This window comes from Diachasma alloeum, unplaced genomic scaffold (assembly GCF_001412515.2).
Source record: "Diachasma alloeum isolate Michigan unplaced genomic scaffold, Dall2.0 Dall_scaffold_01188, whole genome shotgun sequence".
Taxonomy (NCBI): Eukaryota; Metazoa; Arthropoda; class Insecta; order Hymenoptera; family Braconidae; genus Diachasma; species Diachasma alloeum.
Genome location: NW_021681298.1, coordinates 16,497 through 28,209, shown reverse-complemented (window position 1 = coordinate 28,209; position 11,713 = coordinate 16,497). Strand labels below are relative to the sequence as shown.

At 35.0% G+C, this 11,713-nt stretch overlaps 2 protein-coding genes across 9 annotated transcripts; both read left to right on the top strand.

The window, feature by feature from the left end:
• Positions 1–38: 38 nt before the first annotated feature.
• LOC107046045 (dual specificity protein kinase Ttk) lies at positions 39–2,919 on the top strand. Of its 2 annotated transcripts, XM_015268499.1 has the most exons (3): positions 39–1,018; positions 1,085–2,763; positions 2,842–2,919. In XM_015268499.1, the coding sequence occupies exons 1-3, from the start codon at positions 361–363 to the stop codon at positions 2,866–2,868; spliced, it is 2,364 nt and encodes a 787-aa protein (XP_015123985.1). In that variant the 5' UTR covers positions 39–360; the 3' UTR covers positions 2,869–2,919. The 2 variants fall into 2 exon arrangements, with proteins under 2 accessions (XP_015123985.1, XP_015123984.1); XM_015268498.1 differs by having other exon boundaries at positions 39–2,763.
• A 413-nt stretch (positions 2,920–3,332) lies between these two features.
• LOC107046069 (rap1 GTPase-activating protein 1) lies at positions 3,333–11,477 on the top strand. 7 transcript variants are annotated; one of them, XM_015268559.2, is made up of 9 exons: positions 3,333–3,538; positions 3,949–4,122; positions 5,234–5,330; positions 5,412–5,504; positions 7,870–8,184; positions 8,784–8,966; positions 9,045–9,283; positions 9,389–10,751; positions 10,840–11,477. In XM_015268559.2, exons 2-9 carry the CDS (start codon positions 4,007–4,009, stop codon positions 10,984–10,986), a joined length of 2,553 nt encoding a protein of 850 aa, XP_015124045.1. In that variant the 5' UTR covers positions 3,333–3,538; positions 3,949–4,006; the 3' UTR covers positions 10,987–11,477. The 7 variants fall into 7 exon arrangements, with proteins under 7 accessions (XP_015124045.1, XP_015124044.1, XP_015124049.1 ...); XM_015268563.2 differs by lacking the exons at positions 3,333–3,538; positions 3,949–4,122 and adding exons at positions 5,033–5,166; positions 7,393–7,471; XM_015268560.2 differs by lacking the exons at positions 3,333–3,538; positions 3,949–4,122 and adding exons at positions 5,033–5,166; positions 7,393–7,480.
• Positions 11,478–11,713: the final 236 nt, after the last annotated feature.

Here is an 11,713-nt window from a genome sequence, read left to right as displayed (position 1 = left end):
ATATATATATATATATATATTAATTTATATGTAAAATACTGAAATTGTTCCATTGATTGAAGATTTCATTGATAAGTTTCAATTTTTCAAACATTCCAATTTCAATAATAATATAGTCGTGTGTATCTACGTTTTCTGGTATAATTTCAATGAAGATAGTTTTGTATTTGGAGCTATAACGACAAAATAAGCAGGAGAAAATAAAGTTGGCGGTTAAAAAAGTGAGGTTGGAATATGACAAATGGGAGAGGAGATTGCATTTGATCTGAGTGACAAAAGACAAAAGAATAATAGAAAAAGTAATAATTAGTGATTTTAATATTTATTTTTGGCTTGATTAATATAAATAAATCGCACAAAATGAGCGGAGAAATGAGTGAAAGTTGCTTGGATCCAAGACACAGCCTCAGTGATAATTCAGAATATTGTCATAAAAAACAAATTCTCCAACCCATGAGGATAAAAGACATGTTGGATATGTATGAGAACGAGGATGATGATTCTGACAATAATAAAAATGACGATTCAGAGGAAGAAAATGAGTTGGACGAGTGTCAGGCATTAGTTCCAAACGATAAGCTGGAAAAATTTGTCAATGGACAAGAACTTACATCAAATACATCGAGAAAATTGTCCAACTTGCCTGCTGTGATTTCTGATTCAAATTTCAATTGGAAAAATTATACCAATGAAAAAACCAACAGAAGGGCCTCAACATCTAAAGAGCCGTTACATTCAGAAAATCACAATCACGAGCAGACGAAAATGACCAGAAGATCTCAACCCATCAATGAATTTACATCTGATTTCGGTAAAATAAAAATTGAAGGATTGAGAGCCGGAATTATTTCGTGTCCCGAAATATCACAAGTCCAGGAAGAATCAAATGTGTCATTTATGAAAATAGCACAATCCAATAATAATAATAAATCAGCATCATTGAAATGTGAAATGGCAGTTTCTATGGCCTCATCGTGTGGCAATATCATCAAACAACACAATATAACTAGAAATGAAGGTAAAGATATTCACACACATTCAATGACTGATAAACATATTCACGGAGTTATTTCTTATAAATCAGATGCTGGCATTTTCCCCAATGGATTTTCCCAACAAATTAATTCCACAAATGTAGCTGACTCAGGAATTACCAATGCTCCAGGAACTCCATTGAAATTGCATTCTACAGCTGGAAGTATGAGACCAATATCATCAACTTCACGTAGAAATATGTTTCAAACACCGCAGGGAAAAACAAGTGATTTTTCAACGAATCATGAACAAACGCCAGCTTCTATATTTGCAACCTGGAAACATGGCAATACAATGCACACCTCATTGCAGAATAAGATTGAGCCTGACATTGAGACACCTGGAAAATCAGTAATGCCAAATAATGAAATACCTTGGAAAGTTAAAAATTGTGAAAAACGAGTAAGACGACCACTGGAAGAAACAATGGCATCAGAACAACAACAACAACAACAAAATCCTACTAATTTTTCACATAATGATAATAATCCAGTAAAACAAAAAACCTGCTTGGAAAGTAGAGTTCCAGCTGTAAATTATGAATTGAAAGAAAATATGGGTACAGTCGGTCCTTTTGAATTGCCAGTAAAAATGAAGCCTGATCAACAGCAGCAGCAGCAATCTTCACGGGATTTTCATTTCAATGAGAAGAAAAATAATTGCCCAGTTATTAAACCAACTCTACCATTGAAACAACTTGATAATCAGCCATTTCAGCCTATTTCTATTGCTACTACACCGGCTGTTGGGACAACACATTATGGAAAAAAAATGTCTATCAAAGGAAAAGAGTACATAATTCTTGGAACTTTGGGCCAGGGAATGAGTGGAGAGGTTTATAGAGTTCAAGATCTTTCCAATTTTGAACTTAAAGCTGTCAAATATGTGAATTTAGCGCGAATGGATCATGACAGTGCGCAAAGCTGTTTGAACGAAATAAAAATGTTGAACAAACTTCAAGCACCGAGTGTAGTAACAATGTATGACCATGAAGTGAAAAATCAATCAATTTATGTAGTTATGGAAATGGGTGATACGGATCTCAGTAGATTTCTCAAATCAGTAGCAACTGAAAACAGAAGACTTCCTCTAACAATGATTCTTTATTATTGGACAGAAATGTTGACAGCAGTTAAACATATTCATGATAATGGAGTCATTCACTCAGACTTGAAACCAGCAAATTTTTTACTCGTTCGAGGAAGACTTAAATTAATTGATTTTGGTATATCTTCAACTTTAAATGCAGAAATGACATCCATTGTTAAAAGTACAACAGTTGGAACTTTGAATTACATAAGTCCTGAAGCACTTATGGATGTTGGAGGTGGCGGGGACTCTCCTCATCAAAATACTAAATACAAAATTAGTTACAAATCGGATGTTTGGTCTCTCGGATGCATATTGTACAGTCTAGTGTATGGGAATACTCCATTTCACAGTATTCGTCCGCAATGGGCTAAAATCAACGCTATAACTAATCCAAACCCTAAAATTTCATTTTCTTTACCACCTCATGTCGAAGCAGTTCCTGCCATTCTAATTGATGTCATCAAAAAGTGCCTTCAACACGATCCCAAGGCGAGACCCTCGGTCGATCAATTGCTACAGATTCAATATATTTCTATGGCTAAAAATGCATCTATTACTCCACCGGATATTCCACCAAATATTCTCTTGAAAATCAAGCAGAGTCTTGAAGATTCCGAATGGCGAAAACTTACTGAGGTAACACTACTTTTTTTGTCATTTTCATTTTCATTTTCTCAATTAATGCAACATTTTTCTCTCCTCCTCTTGTTTCAGATATTGGAACAGCGAAGAAATCATTGACCCTGTTTTTTTTTTTTAATACCATCCTGCCAGTGTAAAAAAGTACTCGAATAAATTTTTATAATAATTTTATATGTACATATATATATATGTATACATATATATATATATATTTATTGTTGTTTTTCTATTATATAATTCATGATTAGTCAATCGCGACAAAGCCGAAATACCCCAAGAAAAATAGATAATATTTAATTTTAATTTACATTGAAGAATAATCCCAGAAAGAGATTTATTCGTTAACGAATGTCAATTGCTTCAACTATATATTCAATCAATTAAATAAATACTACAGATTCTCATCAATGGTTGGTATAAATTGGCTCTTGAGGTTGCATCTCATAGAGGTATAGTCTCAATCAACTAATCAGTCCATGCGTCAGATAAGTGGGGGGAGCTCTGGGTTTTTAATTTCAAATGGTGGCCTGGGGGGCGAGATGAAAAAAATTTGTAGACTGGACGATCCCTCACTTCTCGTCGCACAGTCGGCCCCTTCTCCACATATAGGGTTTTCTATTTGTCGTGTGTTTCGTTGAATACTTCCTCGTACTTTCCGGTGCTAGCACTCAGATCTCAGTCTTTCAGTGAGCAATGATACACGTTTTAGGTCACACATGTACTGTAATTGCGCGCGAGTGCACGCGACGTCCCTCTCCACTTTCAATGTGTATTTTATTCAACATACACTTATTGCCTGCTATATCGTACTTGCAAACCATTCGCTTTCCATTCCCCATTGACGTATCCATTCATCAACATCCAACTCTGCTCTACATAAAACTACTTATTTCTTCTTATGACAATAGAAGTAGGAAAAAAACGAGGTCAAGTGTTGCGAATAAAGTTAATGTGCTCAATCCAATGGGAAATTTTGTTGATTCATGAATTTTGTGACATATTTTTAATCATATGTGTTCAATATTATAAAGAATTATGAAGAAGAGGATGTAAATCAACTTGTCTGAAAATTTTTATTGTTTTTATCATCATCGATTACTCAACAACTGAAAAAATATTTGTTTCTCTTCGTGTGGATTTAAATTTTCTTGTAGTATTTCTTATTTTGGTTCCATGAAGTTGCTGCGCGACCATTATTCGTTTATAGCGATACAAGAAACGTGATAAAACAATCTGAATGCCAGTGCTTGAAGGTGGTGTCGCAAAGAAGCGAACTAGTGAACGTATTCACAAGATGCGAATGAGATTCTCTACGACTTCTAAAGAGTCCTATACACTGCTTTCTAAAAAACGGTAAATATTACAACTCAATCATTTACAGTGATTACAATGAATGCTGCCAATGAAAAATAATATATTATATATTCAAGAAACATTTTCAAATTTTAAAAAATCCCAAGTGGAAACGCCTTTTATTGTTTTATTTTTTAAAGGGACAAATACAGTTTCATTAAAGTCCAATTGAATTTGAAAATTTTCAAATTCCATTTTTATTTTTAAGTCAGAGAATCACGAAAATACAAAATATCATACAAGATTTGAGAGAATCATCTACTCATTATTATATTTCGATTTTGAATTTATTCACCAAGAAGTTTGTGGTGGCAAAATACACACATACTTTACGACAAGTGGGACGTCCTTTTCCTCTCTATTCATGGCCCCTATTGAAATCTGTATATGGCGACGCGTACGCAACACGTATATCCGGTGTGATATGTTGGTCATACATATATATGCTGCACAATGTTGGCCTCAAACCCAACACAGATTGAAAAATTTGCAGAATTAATGAGATGAATGGAAAATTTAAAAAAAAAATCGACGTGAAAAGATAATTCGTTACACATTACTTATTTCAAAACACTTTCAAGCATTTACTTACTAAGTAAATACAATCCAATGTCCATATAAATATTACTGATTGACTGCATACACACATTTGACCTATAGTCTTTTGGCCAAAAATAGTCGAAAATTTTCATTACTTTAACGAGAATTGAATGAAATATTTCAAAAAAAAAATTATTATTTAATGTTCTTTGTATGTGTGTGTGTTTTGTCGAGCAAACCGAAATTTAAACTGTATACATGTCAAAGCAAATTGCATTTGTTCATTACCACAAATGTATGGCGCAATCTGTCGGTTAGTCACAGTCACAGTTGGTAAAATACCATGATACTGCTGACTTACCGATAATATCTTTACTTGAGTGTGGAATGAATTGTTGCACTTCCTCGAATCTTTTATTATTATTGGGATTATCATCACTATACACCACTATCTTGAATTTATTGTTGTAAAAACCTGTTGCAGTAAATTGATGTGGAAGCGATGTATATATTCTAATGCTGTTGATATTATATCAGAGATTTAGTAATAGCATAAAAAATGTTGTTACAGAAAGCAACAACTTGCGCAGTCAATCTTTTGCGAAACTGGCCCAAAGAAATCTCCAGTGGAGCAGGCAAGCGACGATGGTCTTGATGATACCGTGAAGGTGAGTTGTTCAGGGACTACTTCTTTTTAATTATTCCAATTTCAGTTGATTTAACGTTCAGTAATGTCTTGTACTATACAGAGTACTACACAGGATCTGTTTGAATTATTGGCGAAAGTGCAGAGTTCCAGACTTGATGATCAACGCTGCGTATTACCGGCCCATTGCAGCCAGGTGAGACTCTCACACACACACACATTTACTACGAGTGTTGACATTTGTGTATGTCCATTCTCATGAATTGAACCTACTTAGTTTCTTAGTTTCTGATGGAAAACCATCATGTCGTAGAAAAAGCAGGCAAAGTGATTTCAGCAGTTGAGAGTCATTATCATTGTTCATGCACTTGGAACGATATTAATTCTTAATATTCATCATCATATAGACATGTGCATGTTGACTTATGTATTGCTATAGCTATAATAGCTATTACTGATGCTCACGCTCACCACTAAAAAAATTCAAGATCAAACCTCTAAAAGTTATGGGGTTCGCGTCCAATTACTTTTTAATTTTATTATTTCGGTTTGGAATGACGACTTTGGCTCGTGTAGGCAGGAAATGGAACGATAGTAATGGGAGGAGATGGCGGTTAAGGGAGACCAGACATGGTACAAAGGAACGGGAAAACCAGTGGCGCATATACGAGTGAAATAAGTCGACCACGAAACGACATCCGTTACATTCTGTGTACACCAAGCGAATAACAACTTTGTTGAAATATATATTTTTTAAGTTTTAAGCGCGAGAAAATCTTCAAGTTTCCAACTGATGAATTTAACCATTGAAAGAATCTATTGACATTCCGCCCAATTATTTAATTTACTTTCTTTTGCTATAAATATTTTAACTCTCCTCCCCCTCGTAAGTTCTACATGTTCAAGATTCTCAGGGTGTGTAAGACTACGAGTATTGCTGATTATTCCTTCCATGGGAAATAGTTTTTACAAATTGACATAGATATGATTATTATTGTTTGTTTCTTCTTTTTCAAGAAAATTAGAAATTTGACAATAAGTATGACCTAGTAGGAAGTTAATTTTCTACAAAGTGGATTCAATAATTCATCGGTAATTGTATCCTTATTTCCTCAACTTTGCCGATATTTTCATGCAAATGTCAAATTTCTAAATTTTTTGGCAGATGGTGTCGATCATATAGTAGTTCCTCCTCCTCTCTTCGCCTGGGGATTATCTAACTCGCGAGCCTTTATTTTTTTTTTTGTAAAAGAAAAACCTTCTGCAGTGACCATGGAGAGAGCAATGGCGTCGCAAACTTTTCCACATTTGGGTGTTGAAATTTCAATGTGTGCGTGGTTTGGTACATAGTAACCGTCCAGGTGTGTATGGATGGAGGCGCGCGGCAAATATAGAAAAAGGTAGGGGAGAAGGGCCTGCAGTGAATGTATTCCCAAGAGCTATATGTAGCCTCATCGAAACAACGAGTAGAATTCGACGCCAGTTGCTCTTTCGCCGTTGTACTTTGTAGTGTTGTGTGTGAAAAAAAAAACACATTTTCACAAAAGTTGCCATTCTGCAATAAGCAAAGACTAGTGAAGCACAAAAAAAAATTTCCAGGTTTTTCGTCTTCTATTTTTTCTTGGCATTATAATTCAAAAAAATGAAGGAAAATATGTCAAATTTGTCGACAATTTTAAAATATTTAAATGGTGTTATATCGTGGTTGTTGGTCATCATCAATGGGCATACTCTCATTTAATTAATAATTGATCATTTCCACAAAAAGCTTTGAATGATTCTTCATATTAATCAGCTACCGAAGACATATTCTTTCGATAGAATGAAGTGAATTGAATAATTTGAACAGTCTTTCTTGTGATTTCAATTATCATGTAGAAGCGCGTGTGAAATTTTTTTCGGTAAAGTTCCAAGTTGTTTTATATCATTAACAGTGTTGTTTATTCTCAATTTATAATTTAGCAATCAGAAAATTATCCCTTACATGGGTGTGTTTCATTACCTAAATGATATACAGTGTGTTTTTATAAAACCAAATCTGCGTAAGTGATGATGGGTGTATTGAGATGGAGATACGATCTTAGATCGGAGGGCGGCCCACAACAGCAACAGCAGCAAAGAGCTAACGGTCATACTGGGGCACTCCCAAAACATATGACCCAGGTGAGAAAGGTACTCTCAATTCCACAGCTATATATATATATATAAAGCTATTTATATATATAAAAGTATATGATAGTTTTCTCATAGCCAGTAAAGGAAAGTATTACATATACGCTCCGCTAAAAAATTGCTAACTTCATTTTCATTAGTATTTGGAGAATAGATGATGTTTTTTGTTTCCAGCATGGGACATTCTTTTTCTTTTGTTTATTAAACGTGGGCCGTCTTGCTTAAGATGCTTAAGATGCATAACATGCGGTTATCATGATATTTCATAAGAGCAGGAACAGTTCAAGTTGTCTCCCGTGTGTATTATCATCTCCCCTATGAATTGGCCGTGAAATCGACAATTTTACCGTTAGAAAACAACAAACGTAAGATTGTATTTGTATTTACAGACATTGCGAGATGAATCCCACAGTTCAACTCCAACAGTACAAATGCCTAATACGCCATTGTCCTCAACAACCCCAACGAGTGATGAACCCCTGGGACGTGCCTTGATGGAAGCGGTAATCAAACAAGCAAACACTGATACTCAGATGCAGTTGCCACTTGTGGTAACACCACCGGGATACTGGCTAGATGGAACTGATCATCGACATGGCTTTGATTTTGCTGGTAGAGCAATGCTACCCACTCAGCCCGCTTGGCAGCCGAGAATCGATCAAGATGATACGGCCAAATGTTATCGTCGATTCTTTGTTGGACGGGTAATTTGTTACTACAACTCTTGTGAGAAGTGGTGTTTTTTTTTCAATCACTTGACTTGGCAAATTGTACGTACAATTGAAATGAAAATTCAATGTTCTTGGATTTTTTTTATCTTGAAGAGAAAGAGAGAGAGAAAAGGGGAGGGTTGGAGAGGAAGAAATCCATCAAGATAAGAAAAAAAAAAGAGGAAAAAAAATAATTTAGGCGTGGGAGTGGGAAAATTCTCATACTCTTCTTCTACCCTACCTTTCCTATTCTCCGTTCACGCTCGTCCATGATCGTTCAATGTATGCATGTCTTGTGTGCATTGTCTGGATATTCAGTGGAATATCCACTAAGAACAATTGAACCTTGCTTTTTTTTCTCTCCGTTCCCCTCTCATTCTGGGGTATATAAAAAATCTTCATATCGTCAAGGAAGATTGTATCAACTTCTGTTTCATCATTTTCTAATACCGTTTTCAGTCTCTTGCAAATTATACCTTTATCTTGCGCAGACAAGCCAAAGTTGGCAAATATTAAAATTGGCAATTGAAGAATAACAGTGGTGAAATAGGAATTGGATAGTATAAAATATAAAATATGAGTGTTTGTTACAGGAGCATGTAAATCTGGTTGGGCGAGATAATGAAAATGGACCTGTACTCCTCTCAGTCAAAGCAGAAACGGTGGCTGGACAAGAACATTGGAGAATTCTCTTGCGATTACGAACTGGCTCAACACATGAACTCGTGGCAACTGCTGTTCTTGGTCCAAATATATCACCTGCCAAAATGATTAAGGTAAATGGTTATGATTATACAAATCCCCATATAATATTGTTATTGTAGTTGTGGTTGTGGTTGTGGTTGTGGTTGCAGGTAATCAATGAATCTCTGAGTGTTACCACATTGATACCAGTCGTTTGCTCTGGAGCAGGAAGTCTAATAGCGAGATACGATGAACATGCTCTAGTTAGCAGATTTAAATTTGGAGTACTACATCAGAGAGCAGGACAGGTTACTGAAGAACAGCTATTCAGTAATCGACAAATAACACCGGCCTTCCAAGAATTCTTGGATCTTTTGGGACAAACAATTGATCTCAGAGATCATAAAGGGTTAGTTATTTTAAAAAGAAAAAGCAAAAGAAAATCAATTGAATAATTAATGAATCTAGCAATTTGATTCAAGCAAGTAGATTAATTGTTTACCGATTAATTAAGGTATCGAGGTGGTCTTGATACACAACACGGCCAGACAGGTGATTCAGCAGTTTATGAAGTATTCCGTGGCCGGGAAGTACTCTTTCATGTGGCATCTCTTTTACCATATAGTCCTGGCGATGCTCAGCAGTTACAACGTAAACGGCACATTGGAAACGATATCGTGGCAATAATATTTCAAGAGGAACCAACGCCCTTTAGCCCAGACATGATCGCTAGTCATTTTCTCCATGCATTCATTGTTGTACAGGTCATTGATCCGTGTACATGTAATACTAGATATAAAGTGAGCATTACTGCTCGTGACGATGTTCCGTGGTTTGGTCCAGCATTACCAATACCAGCAATATTTGCCAAGGGTGTTGAATTTAAGGAATTTCTGCTCACTAAACTCATAAATGCTGAAAATGCGGCTTACAAGGCGGAAAAATTTGCCAAACTCGAGTTAAGAACACGATCTGCGCTATTGGAATCTCTCACTGAAGAACTGCAATCCAAGACGAGTGATTTTTTAGGCTCTGCTATTGGATTAGGATCAAGCGGAGGAACATGTCCATTGAGTCCCTCAGCAAGCGATACTTCGGGCTCGGCTAGTGGTGGTGGAGGGAGTGGTTCCAGATTCATAGATACAGTTCGGAAGGCTCTCACTTCACGTGTGAAAAATGCCTCAACAGAATCTGTACCTCAACAATTAACAAAAAAGAGTCAATCCGAGATCACCGGTCAATTAAATAATCGTCAGTCTACATCGAAATCGTTGGCAAAACTATTCATTGAGCCCTCAAGCCCTTTAGGATTGTCAGATTCAATATTAGCTTCGGATTTTCAACAAGAAAATGACAACACACGTAAGCAACAAAGTAATCTATTAAATGTAACAAGCAATGAGCAGAACTCTAAAGATGGTATTGAAAGGGGAGAAGAAGAAGAAGAAGAAGAAGAAGAAGAAGAAGAAGAAGAAGAAGAAGAAGAAGAAGTAGAAAAAGAAGAACAACAAGTTGTAGTAGTAGAAGAAGAATTAGTAATTCAGGCAAATATTGAATCCATCAAAGCTGCTGGCAAAATTAATGATAAAACCTTACGAATAACACAAGACAACTGGAAAAAACGCAATGAAAAATTTGAAAAATCTGATAACACAATCCCAAGAGGTGTCTCAGAGAGTGATGATAGCTCCTTGAATAGTGAATTGGAACTAGAACAAATTCTTTATCCTGACAGTGATACTGGACTCGAATCAATGAGTTCCGCTGAAACTCATGAAGTTAGATGCAATAAAAATGGCATTAACGAAACAGAACATTTGAAACAACAAGTTACTAGGCTCAAGTGTGACAAACTTGATTTACTCAGGCAGAATGTGGTAGGTGGAAATTGTATTTATCATTATATTGATATTAACCCAATTAGTATTTATTTGCCGCACTTATTTAATGATTTTTCACTTCCAGACTTGTCAAAGGGACATCAAACGATTGCGTGAAAAAGAATTACAATTACAATCAGATTTGGCAGCAGCATCAAAAGAGATTCTACGACTTCGCACAATGCTCAAAGATTGCTCGCCCAGTGTTTCATTGGAAACTAATAATCGATAGGCACTATTATCTAAAATATTAAAATTTCCAATAACAAAAGCAAACAACATGCAGTATTGTTTTATTTTCTTTCATTCAATTTTCCTATTCTCAATAATTTTCTTTATTAATTTAATATTTACCTACTGCTATAATAATGCTCGAACAAGTTTAATCGGAAAAATGATGAAAATAATCACTTATCATACATGCATATATTATTATTATTATTATTATTATTATTATTATTATTACCATTGTTTCGACCATTGTATTTTATAATATAACAAATACCAAAGTTTAATTTAAAAAGCTACATGTATGTAGTTATTAATATCATCAGTCAATTTATTGTTTCATTCCGTTTTCATGGACAACACAGTTCAAAGAGAGAATGCTCATTACAACTATAGGGGAGCGAGAACCTTGGAATATGTCAATGAAAAACTTATTCAAATAAATTAGTCTAATAAAACATGTATAACAATGTAAATTTTTTATGCAGATACTAATTTGAAAAAATAAAAAATGAAAAATGTACATATACCACCCCTTTTCTTGCTCACCATCTATATAATATTTCTCCCTATTCTCCATATTCTTAATTTCTTAAAACAAAGTGTGTCCAACATGAAATAATCTTGGAAAAATTAAATTCTAACAAGGAATATTTTCCCTTGAAGGATGCCAGTATTCTTTGTTGAAGAATATAATCGATCCAAGTGTGAATATTCAATGTTGGAATTTT